Source organism: Chiloscyllium plagiosum, chromosome 19 (genome assembly GCF_004010195.1).
Source record: "Chiloscyllium plagiosum isolate BGI_BamShark_2017 chromosome 19, ASM401019v2, whole genome shotgun sequence".
Taxonomy (NCBI): Eukaryota; Metazoa; Chordata; class Chondrichthyes; order Orectolobiformes; family Hemiscylliidae; genus Chiloscyllium; species Chiloscyllium plagiosum.
In genome coordinates this window covers 23,033,061-23,051,231 of record NC_057728.1, presented here as the reverse complement: position 1 = coordinate 23,051,231, position 18,171 = coordinate 23,033,061, and the positions used below count along the sequence as shown (strand labels likewise).

General features: G+C 42.4%; 1 protein-coding gene across 10 annotated transcripts in view; it reads left to right on the top strand.

The window, feature by feature from the left end:
* The window catches only part of LOC122559589 (voltage-dependent calcium channel subunit alpha-2/delta-4-like), a 483,398-nt gene that overhangs the window by 406,915 nt on the left and 58,312 nt on the right, over positions 1-18,171 (top strand). For 9 of the 10 annotated variants that reach the window (XM_043709329.1, XM_043709326.1, XM_043709327.1 and 6 more), the window contains 3 exons: positions 2,197-2,249; positions 14,270-14,325; positions 17,778-17,798. In XM_043709329.1, coding sequence (XP_043565264.1) covers positions 2,197-2,249; positions 14,270-14,325; positions 17,778-17,798 — 130 coding nt within the window. The remainder of the gene's footprint in view (positions 1-2,196; positions 2,250-14,269; positions 14,326-17,777; positions 17,799-18,171) is intronic. The other variant, XM_043709324.1, reaches the window with a different exon arrangement.

The window sequence follows — 18,171 nt, the reverse complement described above, 5'->3', positions numbered from 1 at the left end:
CACGCACCCACAAGCCATTTTATTGAACAACTAACTGGGCTGTTTATTCACTGGGAAAGGGAACTCCAATTTTGGCATGAGGTTTATGTACAGAATGACATCAAAAACAGAAACAATCAATTAAGAGCATTACTCACCTAATCGTATCCCTGCAACTGAAATGTATGGCACCACGACGGATGAGCATTGCAAAAATTTAATTGTGAGGTTACTTGGCCTGTTGTGTCTGTTCTGGACCTCCAAAGGAGCAGTTTACCTAGTTTAACAAATAAATTGATGGGGAGAAGGGTTTTGGCATTTTTAACCTTTTGAATTCTGAAGTGAAAAAAATCACACAACATCAGTTTATAATTCAACAGGTTTATTTGGAGGCACTAGCTTTCGAATCCGCTCCACACTACCTGATGAAGAAGCAGTGCTTCAAAAGCTAGTGCCTTCAAATAAACCTGTTGGACTTTAACCTGGTGTTGTGTGGTTTTTAACTTTGCCCATCCGAGTCCAACATCAGATTCTCTGAATCATTGGATTCTGAAGTAATTCAAGAGCCTCCAGTATCCACACTGTGATCAATGCAGGTTGAACAAAGGGGGTTGGATGAATTATGTTTTTTAACTGATCCAATCTAATTTTGCATCCTCCATGCTAACCACAGCTCTTTGCACTGTACTTAGTGGCACTTCTCAAGAGCTTATGAAATTGGAGTAAGATAAGGCTATCAGGCCCTATAGCATGTTCCATCAATCAGCATCATAGTTGGAATTTGACATCAACTAACATTTTCATCCCTTAATTTCTTTAGTGTTCAAAAATCTATCAACCTCACTTTTAAATAAACCTGATAATTGAACATCTGCAGGTACAGAATTCAACAGTTGCACAAACTCCTGAGAGAAGAAATTCCTCCTAATTAATTTCAGTATTAAATGGCCAAGCTCTTATCCTGCCCTTGGTTCTACACTCTTCATCTGGGGTCAAAGACCTCTTGACTCTAATATTTCAAGCCCTCTAAGATTGTTATATATTTCAGTAAGGTCACCTCTCACTTTTATAATCTCTAGAAAATAAAGGTTTATTCTACTAACTTCTTATAGGACAACCATCACAACCCAGGTATTGATATAGTGAACCTCTCTTTCTCTCTCTCTCTCCTCTCTCTCTCTGTCTACCTTTTCTTGGGTAAACAATTCAAACCTGTACACAAGTGTGGTCTTACCAAAGCTGTATATAATTGCAGAAGACTTCCTGTTATCTTGCAATTCCCTCATGTTAGAGACCAATACACTATTTGCTTTTCTAATCACTTGCTCCACATACATGCAAACTCCCTGTAATTTGTGTGCAAAGAAACCCAAATCCCTCTGATCTAAAATTTGTCAGTTTCTTATCTTTTCCAAAATATTCTGTTTTCCCAATCCTCTGACTAAAGTGAATAACTTCACACTTTGTCACATCATCTCCATTTGCCACCATTATTCCCAATCACTAAATCTCTTTACAATGCCTTTACATTTGCTGCACAGCTTACTTTCCCACCTAACCTTGTCAGCAAAATTCACATACACAACCCACTAAGTGAAGATAATTCTAAATTTATCCTGAAACTGGTTCTAGGATCTGCAGCCAGTGAATGTTTATTGTAATGTAAATATTGCAAATAGTTAATAACTCTTTCAATGTGTACTTAGTTTGGGGTGAAGCCAAGAAAACTGTGGAGTACAGGCCAAAACAAATAAGCTCCAGTCTTTCTGAATAACTTATAAGGTCCGAGACTCTAGACTACAGCAATCAATGTAAGGCACTTTTCCTGGAGTAGATTAGATTTTACAGATTCATCCATTCCTGGCAGGTTTGTTGTGTTTTGATGGTTTCTAAACCAGTTATTAGAACAAATTCAGTGTTCCTGATTCCTGGGGAATTTGCATTTGTAATTGTTGAGAACTGGGAGTTATCGTCAACATAGTTTCTCAGCTGTGCACGACGTATTAATATAATTTCATTCACTTTTAGATTCAGTCTCAAACAATCCTCACATAAAATAATTGAAGAAGCATTTCTTCAATAGTATGACTTTCACCAACAGAAGTAAATTAAGTATGATCTCCTAGGTTGATGCAATGTAGTTTTACAGCTAAGGTATTTTACAGACTGAGGATTTTTTAAAGCGGTACCTAATTTCTTTTTTGCTTCTTTCTTCAGCCTTTCCACACTATTTTGGCTGCTCTAAAATGGTTCCTGAGCAATTTATTCATGTACGTACTCATTATTCTCAAACTTGATATAATGCATGCTTCACAAGCTGTTATGTATTCCAGTCTGTATAACACCATCAAACCTATCTTCCATAGTTCGAAACTGGCAGTGCTTTCATGGAATACTATTTGTTAAATATTTCTAAAACTTGTTTGCAAAAAAAACAGTAATGTAAACTCTTTTGAGGTTTATTGAAACTTCTGTCGCAGGAGAATAACCAAATGCCTGTTGCATCACTTACTACTGCTACTTGATCTATCATTTACTGAATATTTGTTCGGTATATTGACAAGCAGAATAGAATTGTTTTATGACCCTTTTATATTACTAATAAACAAAGAACAACTCCTACACAATTTTGGCATGCTATCCTTATAACTTTTCCAAGTGGCTCTGTGAGGCAAATCCGTAGAGATAACAAGTGAAAACTCATAGTGCTGACTTGATTCAGAGAGTGGCCAAGGCAAAATGGCAGTGAACGCCAGTATTTTGCTGCGAAAAAGACTATGAAACCAATTTTGTATTTTCCACTCTTACAATGATAGAAATGCCATCTCACTTGTGCAACAAGGCTGAAGCTGTCAACAACAATAAAAATGGTCTTTGCAGGAAAAAAACTCGTTTTGATGGCAATATTCCCTTGTTCTAAAAGCTGTTGTGTTTTGCATCAGAAGCATTAACTCTAAACCTCTGTTAGCATTGATAAGAATAAGAGCTTTTTTGCCTTAGAAAAAGTGAGAATTGATACCTTTGATATTAAGACAGCACTTGAATGAGTATAAGGTCAGAGAGCTCATTGCCCTTCTAAGAAGATACATTTGCAGTCAATTTTACATCCATTCCCACTATTACCCTGAGTTTACACAAGGGTGTTGAGATGAGATTCTCACTAATGAGTTGCGAGAGATTACTAACTTGGATCATCGCTCATTATCACCCATACTACTACTTAATCTTACATCATTAATAGGCAGGTTCCTATTATCCTGCTCACTCAGATAAAAACAAAGAGCTGAGAATTTCTGACATGAAAGTCTGCGCAGGTATCTGGCAACTGCAACTCACCACTTTGGTCCTCTATCTCAGGCACCCAGCAACATATCACAGGGCACACTCCAGGGTAGCAGCTACACACACCACCTCCATGGACACTGGCATCAACAAGTGCTCGCCTCACTACATTTCTCATGGCATCTACCATACTTATGGTATACTTCTACACTTTAATGTTGCACTTTAGATCAAGCCAGCATCTCCCATTGGACTATGATGGCAAGGTTGAAACTTTATTGCTGGAACAGCACAGCAGGTCAGGCAGCATCCAGGGAACAGGAGATTCGACGTTTCGGGCACAGGCCCTTCTTCAGGGCCTGTGCCCGAAACGTCGAATCTCCTGTTCCCTGGATGCTGCCTGACCTGCTGTGCTGTTCCAGCAATAAAGTTTCAACTTTGATCTCCAGCATCTGCAGACCTCACTTTCTCCACTATGACGGCAAGCACACTTTATATGTAGGGACAGGCAACCAGCTCATGGACTGGACCAAGAAGCATCTCAGAGCTGCTTACTTGTTCTCTCCCCATCTATCTGGATGTTCCCAATATCCCTGCCCTGCCTTGACTTTTTGAATTTGGCTGCTCGACTTAGATCTTAAAGGATAAGAACATTTCTGTATTGGTTTACTGCAGGAATGAAAACAGCAGCTTCTCATGATTATCAGCAGCAATCAGTCAGCACCATGTTATGTCAATCTCACATCTAGACCATGTGCAAGTCGTGTACACGGCCAACATACTGCATGTGCATTTACTGAGTGGCTATATTTCAAAGTGTAAGGAAATTAGTCCTCAGACAAGATCAGCAGACACCCTTCAATCAGGAGGACCTGTACAAAAAGTCAAGGACAGCCTTCAATTTCGGTCGACCATTCAGGGCAGGATATATAGGAGTTCCATACATCTTCAGATCAGTGAGTGGGTAATACTCAGCTTTGTCCATCCAATACAATCAATCAAAGGAGTTGAGGGAACATTTTTAGGGAGAGTACAGATACCAGTCAGAAGTTTCATTCTTTATCATTCAGGCCTGTTTGGCTAAGTTACTGTAGGAGCTGGGCCGTGGTCAGTCTTTGAAGTGTGTTCACTAAAAGTCAGGGGCAGGGGAGGTTATCAGAGGCCAGTGCTGCAGGAGAGAGGCTGGGGAAATTGACAGTGGGAATTGGAGTGAGAATACGTGGATGTAGAGGGTATTACATTACTGAAGAGGAGTTATTTAATATATAAATGAGAGGAGACAATATACCATGATAGGGAAAGAACTGATTTGGGGGATGGGTGGTGAGTCACCAACGGCAAGTTGTATCCTGCCATCCATGAGGGGACAGTGCTCTATTAGATCTAGTGTGTTTGCTTGATGTGCCCAAGTTTTTGGGATATGAAGTAGGAAGATGAAGACTTAGGTAGATGAGTTGGCTGGGATTTAGCTAGGGACTCTTCATCAGAACCTGCAAGCACTACATGTTTTGTGAATCTTGGGTATGAGCTTACTGTGAGCTGTCCAAATCTTTACTCCAAGCACTCCTGACCCAAGCCTGCAAGTTACACATTAATTCCACTTATGCTTTAATGCAGTAGCATTTTTGTGTTATCTGGAAGGACAGCAAATACATGCAATTTACCCATTGCCTGCATATGATGCAGAAGCTGCTATTCCTTCACTCCTTTGACTATGGAGAATCAGGTAATGCTAAGGATGGTTGGACTCTGTATCTATAGTGTTGTAGTTATAAATAGAAAGAGATTTGCGCACACATGTTGTTGAAAAGAGGACATACCTTATAATGTATTTACAAAGACATGTCACCCAGACCACCTATCTGTCCTCAGAAACTTTTCTGCTTTCTTTCCTTTGTCCCTTGTCCTTCATTAACAGCAAATCTCACCTCATTAATATGGAGCTTCCTATCCTACTATCCACTGCGAGTAAACTAGGTTTCAAGAATTCTTGACTTGGAAGTCAGAGAGGGTACCACCACTGGCTCCAAAGGACCCGAAAGGAAGTGGACAGCAACATCACATGGCTTACTCCACAGGCACCAATCAACTCATCCAACATCCACAAAATTGACATCCAGCATGTGTAGCTTCGAAGAATCCTCATGGCACATCTCCGACCAAGTTAGAGGATGCTTCGGCACTTCAATATTGCACCCCAGAGCACAATGACAACATCATTACAGCAGGACACTTTGTGCTCAGGACATGCATCTAGCTCATAGACTGGACCTTGTATTTCCAAGTCGTTTGCTTGCTATCCTAACATTCACTCATTTTGAGCTGACCTGGATGTTCACAGCATCTCTGACTTGCCTTTTTGCATCTTGTCACTCAGTCAATGGCTGTGTTACAAATCTGTTTAGCACAGACACAAAGCCAGGAAACTTGTCATGGTTAACAGTGGGCCACAGCCACATCAAGGGAGGGACAGCTTCTGATACAAGTTTAGGGGTTTGGATACAGTCAATCAGCCACTTGGGACAGTCAGAGTCAGGATCGTCTCCATGTAAAGGGTTAGGAGCTGAATATTCAGTGGTCTACCACCCATCTTGACTCCTTCTGCCCTTTTGAGGGCTCTTTACCTCCAGAAATGAGGGGGGTGTAGGTATTTAGGGAACCGTGGGTGGCACGGTGGCACAGTGGTTAGCACTGCTGCCTCACAGCGCCAGAGACCCGGGTTCAATTCCCACTTCAGGCAACTGACTGTGTGGATTTTGCACATTCTCCCCGTGTCTGCGTGGGTTTCCTCCGGGTGCTCCGGTTTCTTCCCACAGTCCAAATAAAATGTGCAGGTTAGATGAATTGGCCGTGCTAAATTGCCCATAGTGTTAGGTGAAGGGGTAAATGTAGGGGAATGGGTCTGGGTGGGTTGCGCTTCGGTGGGTCAGCGTGGACTTGTTGGGCCGAAGGGCCTGTTTCCACACTGTAAGTAATCTAAAAGTGATAGCTATTATTGTTAGTGCAGGTCCAAATGAGAAGGCAGTCCAGATGGTGTGCAGGGTTAGTGGTTTAGGGGTTTTACAATGGTGAGACTAAGTGAGGGAAGACGTTTCATGCAATAGTGAGAAAGGTACAGCATGAGCCTTTGCTGAGGTAACTATGATAACAGAGATAGAGTAAATGTGAAGTAGCAGAGAGAAGATGGTGGCACTTTCACTGATGAAGTGGACAAGGTCCTTGGCCTTCTTCTGACAGCACACCTTCAGGTGGCTGAGACTGTTCTGACCCAGGTGGCAACCTCTGTTAATGCTAGCATTGGGGTGTGGCCTTCAGACACTGTCCACAAAGCAGGATACTAAAGTTATCGCCTCTGCCATATCAGGAACTGTGCAAGGCAGCTTTTAGCTAGCAGTTCTTGTGTGGGTGCACAACTGCCCTTTAAAGATGGCATCAATGCCAAGGACATCAGATTAATCTGGAATATCACAGCAGTGGTTCGTTGTTCTCGGTAGATCCAAAATGGGACTTGAATTGGATAAGAGGGATGCTATAATGACTGGATAGATGGTTAATAAGGTGAGTCTGATAAGATATGGCAGGAAACTCTCTAGACCTCACAGAGAAACCCTCTGTGAAAATGACACAATTGGCACATCATCAAAAAAGCCCAAAGCCCTGAATTTTGCCATTGTATCACATTTTGTGGCTCAGAGTTTGGGGCTTTGGTTAAGAAATGTCATGTTGTTTGTGTCTTCCCTGTGAATTCTTTGAGCAAGCAGTCAATTAAATTATTTGCTATTTAATTGAATAATGAATGCTTGGGTGCCAGGTACTCTCAAAATGGCTCAACTTTGGACCAGATTGAATTTCTGTGTCTATTTTTGGATGGTCATCTTTCTATTGTAGTACCAATAATCAGACTGCTAAAAGATAGAAGAGAAATGTTGGGCTGAATTATCCCAGCCTCTGAGCAATGAGGACAATGATGTGTCAGTTGGGCAATAAGGCGCGATCAAAAAAATTAAATTCTTGGCCTTGAGGAAAAACAAGTTTGATCTCTCGCCCAGGCTTCAGATGGTGAGATGAGAATCTTGCTAGTGAGCAGTAAGAGACCTATTTGCATACATTAACATCTCATCATTAACTATTCTTACCTCATTTATAATGAATTTGCTATTCTCCCACATTACAGAGAGAAACTGACAGTGGCAATTCCCAACGTGAAATTCAGAGTTGATATTTGGTGACTGGAGCTCACCACTTGTTCCCCTGGGCCTCCATCTTGGCCAGGATCCCAACACCTGAAGGTACATTCCATAGGCAGTGACCACCTGCAATGGATACACACCAGCCTCATCACTGCATCATCGTACATTTTAGACTAACATGAAAATCAGTTCTCCACTTCAATACTGCACTTTGGAGTTTACTGCCACCTTTCATTGCAATACTGTTGCCAGGCCACTTCATGTCCAGGGACAGACAGCCATCTTATGGACTGGACCAGAGTGATCCTCATGACTTTTGGCTTATTTTCTGGGCACTGATTCACTTGGCATCTACTTGGATGCTCACAGCCGTGCGCTTTGCTACCTCATCCAGAACTTACAGGCTCCCAGTAATTCTGTCTTGCCCTGCAGACATAAAGCCAGGATACAAGTCATGGTAATCAGCAACAATCAGTAAGTCATAAAATCGTAGAATCCCTAGAGTGTGGAAGCAGATCATTCGGCCCAATAAATCCACACTGACCCTCCAAAGAGCATCCCACCCAGACTCACCCCACTACTCTGTCCCTGTAACCATTCATCTCCCATAGCTAACCCACCTAGCCTGCACATTCTTGGACACTATGGGCAATCTAAAATGGCCAATCCACCCAGAGTGCACATGTTTGGATACAAATCAGAGAACCCAGAGGAAACCCAAGGAAACATGAGGAGAAAGTGTAAACTCCACCTACACAGTCACCTGAGGGTGGAGTCAGACCTGGGTCCCTGGCAATGTGAAGCAGCAATACTGACCACTGAGCCACCAGGCCACCCACGTGTGTGGACATTTTGTTGCACAGCATTGCATTACATCAATGTTGCACCCATATCATGTACCAGAAGCCTATGCAGCAAGCACACTGTATATGATTCAGCTTAATGGCCATGACTCAAAGCCCAATGGCACAATCTTCAATCAAGTCAAGTGGGACTGTCATCAGTCAAGTCTGTCACCATAGTAGGTCAAAGACATCATCTCATCTCATCCAGGTCTGAGACTCAGTCAGTCAGCTGCTTTGACAGTCAGGGTCAGGTGTTTCATATCACAGCAGCCCAGAATGTGGGCCATGGTCAGTCCTGCAGATCCAGTCCAACCAGATTGGGGATTAGTGGTAACTCAATCTGGAAGCTTCCCAGATATCAGTTAGGGGTCTGGTGACTCACTAAATGGAAGCTGTCCTTGCATATTGGTTGGAGGGAAGGGCCACAATAAGCTCACTGAAAGTCATTGGTTTTTATAAGAAAGTATTCTATGGTTGGGAAGATGGGGAAGTCAATTGTGGGACTAGAGGCAGAACACAGGAATACAGAAGAAATAATAATTATGAAAGAATGCAACTCAACATAGAAGAATGGGAGACAATAATGCATTGGAGACAGGGGATACTGCAAGAGGTGTGCTCATTAATAGTCACTACCACAGCAGGGGATAGCACATCATGATTATGGACATGGCTCAGCTGTAGCCAGGGGCTCAAAGCGATGAAAGAATTAGGTGGGAATGTATGAAATTTCAGAACTGATGCAGTCAAAACAGAATGCAACTAAGAAAGGAGCTGAAAATGTGTTGCTGGAAAAGCGTAGCAGGTCAGGCAGCATCCAAGGAACAGGAGAATCGAGGAAACTGGAGAAATCTGAGTTCATCCCTTGTGGTTGGAGGGTTCCCAGGCAGAAGATAAGAAAGGAGCATGACAGTTTGGGGGGAGTTAGCAAAGCGTGATCTGTGTTGCTTTCCATCCATATTTGAATTGCAAATTCACAATGGAAATGGAAGATGGCTGGAGTATTTGTTCCTCTTCAATACCCCTACACCTTCATTGCACCACAGTGACATTGACTCCTGCTGTAGCTGAATTCATTGGCCATAGTTCCAATTAATCCGTTTGGGGACTATCACAAACAGAATAGCCCTCAGTAATATGAACAGTCAGCACTCATATCATCCAGTAATGACAGCTTAGTATAATCTTGATGCAGTGGGACAATACAAACTCTGATAATGAGGGACATGGAGTACCTCATCATGGACCTTTGACATAGCAGACCTTATTCCAAAGAATGGAGAGCAAGCCATGTCATAAAAATACAGTAGAAGATTGTAAGTGATGTAGGAATATTTAAACCTTGTCCATCCACATCCACCCGACACATCACCATTGCACATAAGAGCATGTTATCAAATACCTAGAGTTCAAGGTAAGAGGAAATCAGCTTTGTGCCTTTGTGCAACCTATGAGACCTTGGACTGTCTTTGTGACTAGTGGTCCTGGGGTCATGTGGAGTTACTTCTGCTTCACTGAGATGATTATAATCAATCTGTAATGACCAATGATATGATCAAGATTGCTTATGATCAAGATTTGTATCCCACTCAATGTATTTCACATTCAAAACTTGAGGATTACAGATGTCTTTTGCCTGTACTGTGTCAGTGCCAGATTAATGCATTTGCCTCTTGAAGGGCCTCATATTGCTCAGAAGGAGAGCTTTCTCCTCCGACAGAAAAAAGACATTTACTTCACCCACTCTCAGAGATTGTCTGGCAGTGCAGTGTAGTTTGGTCGGGGTGAAACACTAATCCCAGAGCAGACCTGACCTGGTTAGCTATGACCCTTAGACACGATTTTATAGTCTGCATTCAGCAGTGCCAATTTCTAATTTCCTTCCTCTCCTCCTTCCACTTGTAGCTGAGGGTGATGATACTTTTCCACATGGATTCACACATGTTATCTGACAGAACCCCCATACTGTTGTACACCACCAGCAGGTCCTGGCCAATCAAGTCCCAAAGAGCCGAATACCACTCAGCTAGTAAGCTGTTGCTTCTGGGAGTTTTATTCTTTTCTAATGGCTCAAGGGCCTTGAACAGCTCAACTAGAGATAACGGCTGGTCCAGCCTCTTTAAGACTGAGGTCAAAGACCACTGTGATGGAGTATAGGGATGGCTGTGAGGCTGTGCTGGCTATAGGCTTCATGCCATGCAGACTGGTATAAAAGGATTTGCTGATCCTCAGTATGTCAGACTGAGATGACATTACCAAACCACGTTCTTCCTTTAGGCTGCTGAGCACAGAGCTCTCTCTGGAAGACGAAACATGACCACATCTCATCCTGCTCCACGGTGCAGACCCTAGACTAGAAGATTATCCTGGAGGCCTCTAAGGTGAAGAGCCAGGCTTGCTGGCTCTTCACCTCCTGAAAATCCTCCGTGTGATTAACCTCCATTTTCTGCAGCAGGAATAGATTCTACATGGTTTTCTGGAGTTTGGACAGTTTTCCCCATCTCTCTCTTCTGAACACCTTTGAGGGTGAAGAATCTCTTGATGTTCCCCTTGACTGTTTCCCATCAGTCTGCTGGAGACTCAAACAGAGGCTTCACAGTTCTCCAACCTGTGTAATCCCTTTTGAGCTCCTCAATGATTTCTGGGGTTAACAGTTTCACATTCAGCTTTCATGCTCCCTTGCCAGCCCACTGATCATCCTGTAGGTGACAGGTGGCCATAGGAGGCAGTGGTCAGAGAGAGACACCGGCTTGACATTGGTGGATCTGACTGAGAATGTGCGGAATGTAAACAGGAAATCTATCCTTGAGCAGATAGAGCTATCTGGCTGCGGCCAGGTGTATCTATGCTGCAGGGATGCTGAAGACGTCGTGTAACTTGAGGACTTTGACTGTTGCCATCAGAACTCTGGATGTAGCGTCAGGTTTGCTGTCAGCCCCTCTGGACCGTCTATCTGTATGGATGATGCAGTCAAACTCTCCAGCCAGAATGACCGCCTGGACATCACCAGCAGCAATGGGAGGACAGCCAGCTGCTCATTCTTTACCACTGGGGCCTACACATTAATTAATCTCAGGGGAGTGTTTCTTTACAAAACGTATGCTATGAGGAGGTACCCACCCAGCACCTCCTTAACCTCGGCGATGGAGGTGTTGCCTCCTTGCAGCAGAATAGCCAGGCCAGAGGGGTGGCAGTCATTAACCACTGACCAAATTTGGCCCATTTTTCCAACTATTTCCTGTGTCAGAAACAGGAGGTCTTCTTTGGATGTTGGCCAGATAAGCCAGCTTGGAAACACATTGCATAGTTGATTTAATGTTACACATGATAACTGTGGCAATTTGAAAACCCATTTTGAGAGTTTATAGAACTACCCATAAACCCTTTGCCCATTGATCTGTGGTGTTGTCACCTTTATCCTTGTGTTAAGGCTGAACTGTTGCCCACTCTCTCAGTGACACTGACTGACTGTCACAGGGTCCTCACCTCACCCACTGCTCTCAGTGACACTGACTGACTGTCACAGGGTCCTCACCTCACCCTTCCCTCTCCTCTCCTCTCCTCTCCTCTCCTCTCCTCTCCCTCCTCTCCTCTCCCTCCTCTCTCTTCTCCTCTCCCTTCCCAACCCCTCTCCATGATGTCAACTGCCTGTCACATGGTCTTCACCTCACCCACTCCTCTCAGTGATGCTGACTTATTTTTATTTCAAAAATATATTTTATTCATAAAGTGTCTGTATATGCATACATCATCACTAAAACAGTTCTGTAACAGGGAAGTAATCCTTTAACCTTACTTCCTGTGATCACTGCTCAATCACACATCATCAAAGTAGGATGCCCATCTGTGATTCTCTTTCTTCTTGACAACCTGAATCATTTGCTGTGCTTTCCAGCTCTTTCCTTCTTGGCACTGCCACCTGCAAACCAACACTTGGCATAAATACATTCACTGAAGCATTCCAGAATATTTCCTTGCTGTTTGTGAAATTGAACATTCACAATACAGCTTCCAAAAATTCAACCAGATTCATGTGTTTCTCTTTAGGTTTTCTCAAAGCACAGCTGTTCCCTTCAGTATGCACTACACTTTAACATTTGCAATTTTGATTTCACTTCCTGGGCCAACCTTGGCAGTCCCAATAGCAGGTTTCAGTGCCTGCCAAATATCATCTAAGATTTGCAAAAACCACCAGAGATAAAATCCAGGAGCACAACACTGATATCAAACTCAAAACATATCACTCTCTTTTTTCTGTCCTGCCTTCACAATCCACTAATTTCCATGGACCTCAGAAAAATCAGTTAGCTGGTTTAAAGAATAAAATTCAATCGGACCTAAATATGGTGGGGGGATGGACTTACACTAATTCTTTCTGACACAGGCAGCACACAAAGGGCCGACTGCCTGCTTGTTTACATAATGTGCATTGTACAATGTCTGCGTGCCTGAGTGGAGTGCAAAGTTTTGAGAAGCCAGAATATGTGTTGGAAAAGGAGGTGAATCGTGTCAGGAGAATGTGCTAGGAATCATTGCAAGAATTAATTTAACCCAATGAAAATACAAGAATGGCACAACATGGCCGAGAACTGGTTCCAAGATTCTTCAACACTGGAAATGTCAGTACAGTAAGTGGGCAGGAGAAGAATGACCATCCATTCACAAAGCACCAGACAGGCACTGTGAATGAATTGGGACCAGATATCCAGCATGATTATTGCCAAAGTGGAATCTCAAGGACCGAGATGTAGTGTATTATATCAATTGATTATAATCTTGCATTATTTATTGACATATTGATTTTTTTATTATAATGTGTTTCTGTTAAGAGGACATCCAGTCAAAATATGACAGTGGATCTAAAACCCAGTGGCTATCTGGTAAAGCCCTTTGTGAGCATGTAACTTCAGTCTAATCTCATCCTGAGAGAGGAAAACTAGTTTGTATTCCACGATGCCATTGCCATTTTCCTTTGACAGGAACCTCTGTAATCTTTATAATGCAGGAGATGTTCAAAGGGGTTTGCAGAGTCTGTCACTGTTGTTTATCTTGTTGTGACAGAAAGTGTTAACTGCAATCAATAACTGATTTCAATGAGTATCTGTTTAAGAGGCCATGCAAGCAGTTCCTCTCCAAGAATGAGGTAGGAGAGTTGCTCCCTACTGAGGGCCCTCTCCTCCTCCTCCTCCTCTTCTCTTCAAGAAGGTCTTCAATGCCATCTCTGTATGTTCTCTCATGCTATAGGCCAAGAATGAATGACACTACAACATCCAATGATTGGGGAAAAAGGGTCTGAGCAAAATTTCTTGAAATCAGAAACAAAACCTTTGCCATCACAACAGTCTCTGAAGACTTTAGCAGCTTTGAATAGCAATGGAAACCTCCAAATACTCAAGGAACATGACAAATTTCTCAGTAGCACTGGTTGGATTCCCTTCCTACTCCTGAATGCATGTTCAACTATACAAGATTAAGAGAGGGTGTTAGCGGGAGCATTCAGTTTGACACTACTGGAATCAAATCAGTGTTACACACTAACTAAATTCAACAACTACTACCTCTACATTCTTCCAGCATTTACTCCCAAGTGTTACCACTAATGATCAGTTCAGAATAATTTCTAGTACAGCTCATGGCAAAAACATGCATATGTAGCACATACACCCTTTTGGACCTGAGACAGAACCATATAATGTTAAAAGTGTGTCGATTAGACTTGTAACTGTCAAGTACATTCTTTGGAATCCAAATTCTGGGAGATTTTCATTGTTTGGGAAAGGAAAAGAGCCAAAGTGCCTCATGCCATCCCTCTGGAAGTGATAATGTATAATGATAGGACTTGGATTTTTATTACAACACAATGGAATTTCACTTTTGAGAAATGTTGAAGTAGCCTGACTGTTTTGATAATCTGAAGAATTAATCTTGTATGACACCTTTTCAGGAACAATAATGTATCTTTAAATATTGCAGATTTTTTGTTGAATTCAACTTCTGTGGTCTGTGGAATGGGGAAAGTTTAGTGAATGGTAAGTCAAAGAATTTTGATATGCTTGAGGTTATTGTGAAATATGGGCTCCTTCGAGGCTAATACAGGAGAAATTATACTGAGGAATAAGGAAGTGAGAAAAATGTTAACAAATATTTATATCTGTCTCCACAGCAGATGACACAAAAAGCATGCCAGAAGTAGTGTGGAGCCAAGAGTCTAGTGAGAGTGAGAACTTTATGTAAATCATATTAGTTCAAATAATTAATTTAAACCTGATGACCTATCTCCTAGGATTCTGAAAACGATGGTCCCAGAAATAATGGATGTACTGTGTGTATTCTACAGAGGTCCTCTCAAAAACCATCCCAATGGATTGGAAGTTAGCAAATTAACTTTGCTATCGAAGAAGGAGAAAAGAAAATACTGTAATCCATTTTTAAGAAGGTTACAACAGGGCACTTTGAAAATTCACAAAGTGAATATGATTATATGAAAGGCAAATCTATTCCAGTTTTTTTTTTAGGAAATAAACCAGGAAGTTATATAAAGGGAACCCAGTGGATATAGTAGATTTAAATTTTCAAAAGGGTGTTTTTCAGGTGCCAGGAAAGGTTGTTAGGGAAGAGCTCTTGGGCTTGGGAGTAGTGCTTCAACATCGATAAAGACTTGGTTAAAGGACAAAAAAAGGAGCAGGATTAAGTAGGCCATTTTAGTAAGTATGAGGAGAATGGCACCAGAATCAATGCTGAATCTTCAACATTATTACCTAAGATGAAGGAATCAAGTATACTGCATCCCAGTTTACTCAGTGGGAAAGTAACCCTTAAGGAGGACAGGTTTAGAGGAAAGGGGGATTGCCAGGAAAGCAGCAGGAAACTGCATCAGGAACATTCCCACAGCTATCCAACCTCATGGTGACTTTTCCAGGGGCAAATTGCCAGTCAATTTGGCAACACATTCTAAGTAGTTGAAAAGTGTGGCACTGGAAAGGCACAGCAGATCAGGCAGCATCTGAGGAGCAGGAGAATCAATATTTTGGGCGTAAGCCCTTCATCAGGAATGTGGGGTGGGGGTGGGTGGTGATTAGAAGGCTGAGAGATAAATAGGAGGCTGGGCAAGGTAGCTGGGAAGGCGACAGATGGATGGAGGTGGATGGTGATGGTGATAGGTTGGAGGAGAGGGTGGAGTGGATAGGTGAGAAGGGAAATTGACAGGTAGAACAGTTCAAGAGGGCGGTGCTAAGGTGGGGGAAGGGGAGATGAGGAAACTGGTGAAGTTCACTTTGATGCCGTGTGGTTGGAGGGTCCCAAGACAGAAGATGAAGCGATCTTCCTCCAGGTGTTAGGTGGCTTTGATGTGGCAGTGAAGGAGGCCCAGGACTTGCATGTCCTTGGCGGAGTGGGGGAAGGAGTTGAAGTGGTCGGCCACAAGTTGGTGGGATTGTTTGGTGTCTGTCCCAGAGATGTTCCCTGAAACGTTCCGCAAGTTGGCGTCCAAGTAGGTGGGCAGCCAAATAGCTTTAATTAAGCTTCAAATTATTTGACATGGACAGAATGATACAGGCTTTGTTTGTGTTCCTTGCAAAGCACAGAACCAATAAACCACAAAGAGGTGGCCCACATTTGGTAGGTCAAAGGTCATCAAAGACTTCCCTCAAATAGCAGCGATGGACCTACAAGGCTGAAATGCATCTACAAGATGCGACAATTTACCAAGGCTCCTTAAGCAAGATCTTACAAACCAGCAACCTCTAACCACCGAGAAGGACAAGGGCAGCAGCTACATAGGCACACCAGCACCTCCCCACAACGCTGCTCAATATCCTGACTTGGAAATATATCACCAGTCCTTCAGTACCTCGACCTCAAAATCCTGGAAGTACCTCCTTTTCAGCAGGTGTTCAAGCTGTTCACATACCACATGAACTGTAACCCTTCAAGGAGGCTGCTTACCATCATCTCAAGGCCAGTTAGGGATGTGCAATAAATGCTGCCCCAGCCAAGAATGCCCACATCCTGAGGATTAATACAAAAAGTCCTCTCATAGCAGTTCAGTAAAATTTCAGTCAATTTATTTCTGGGGTGAAGGATTGACCCAAGAGGGAGATTGAGTAAAATAGGCTTATATTCTCTGGAGCTTAGTAAGACAAGATGTAATTACATTGAATCAGCTAAGACTGTGGGGTGAATGTTACATCGCGACAGTTTCCCCTCCTCTGTCTTAAAAATCAGGGCAATCCCACCTCAATGTGTCTAGGTTGCTCTTTGACATTTATCAGCCATCGTACTGGGACATTTTCTTGTGTCTTTGTGAGGGCCAGGCCTGCATGGCATTCAGGCTCAGAGCACAGAGGGTGGTATGAGGGTACATGGGGAGGACTATCTGCACAGGGTGCCTGAACGAGAGACCCCTTCCTCTGCCAGCTCGCAAATAGTCTAACTATTTGCCTGGGCACTGGCCATTATAGGTAAAATAGCAGAAGCAGCAGAAAGAGCCCTTAATTGAACCCTTATGCCTCTCACAGGAATCTGTCCACTGATGCCTCCCCCACTATTATCACCTTGGCCTCTCACTACCAGCCTGATCCCAGAAAAGGTAGAGGAGGGGAGCAGGCAGAGGGAGGAAGGATAAAATTCCATGCCCTGCATGGACAAGAAAGTAAGCCATGATCATCGTATATGCCAGAATACGTCTGAGGGGCCATAGAGTCTATCCCTGTCCCTATTTCTTATTGTTTTATGTCTATTCATATTGTGAGCATTAATTAATATAAATCACTGCAGTATGTAGCAGTATGAACATCTCTTATACGTGTATACAAAGACAATGTCCAAACTGCCTTTTATATCCTGGCATTATGGTCTTTGGCCTGACATTGCTTGATAAGTATTCACCTAACATCAAGCTGGCAAATCCTACTGTAAAAAAGATCCATCAGTTGGCAATGCAGCATTTCTGAGAATGCTGGAGTTTTTTCTGTTTCCTCTTCAGGACGGTACATAGCAAACAGATACCTACAAAATTAGACAAAAAAGTATTGAAACAGATTTTTTTTCTTTGCAAACTTCACCAATCCCCATTCCCCCCATCCCCCCAAGACAGCAATTTGAACCCAAGGCAAAACAGCAGTCAGAACATTGATATTTTGAATATATTTATATGAAACAAATTCAAGCAAGGAATAAAGTAACCTAAAAAGTATTCATGGCTGTATAAGCATATGAATAAGATCATTGCATTTATATTCTATAAGAGCAAAAGTTGCTGTGTGTGTCTTCCTGATATGCTCAAACACAGAATCCTCTCTCCAGCCTCTGGCTGTCAGTCTGTTTATCATTTGGATCCTAATCGTTTCTTGTCTGTGTCTCTGTCTCTCTCATACATTTTTTCTTCATGAATCATTACCCTCTACTTTATCATCCATCTGTGACTGTGATCATCATATGAACTGCTGTCATCCTTTGTTAACATGCGATGTGATCTGTTCAGCCAAAACTGTCTTCCATTTTGGTAAGTAACTGTACATTCAATATCTATGAGATCATTGCCATTCCTAGTTTGTTAGAATAAAATCAAACTATTTCCATTAGTTAGAAATTGATCAGATTCTAATTAATTACATGAACGTAGAATACTCAATTACGATTGAGTCTTAATATGTTTTGTAGTACTTCCTCAGGAGGTCGTACTAACCAATGTTTGTTAATGTTTACTAATTGGCACTATTTTTTTAAAATGCCAATACTTACATTGAGAGGGGAATTTCAATTCCCAGGGAGGCAGGTTGGAGACAGATGTAAAGAAAGAAACATTTAAGCCAAACCTTGACTCACCCCCAACCCTATCACTTCCTGTTTTCATAAGTGTTTTGGCAGAAAGGTAA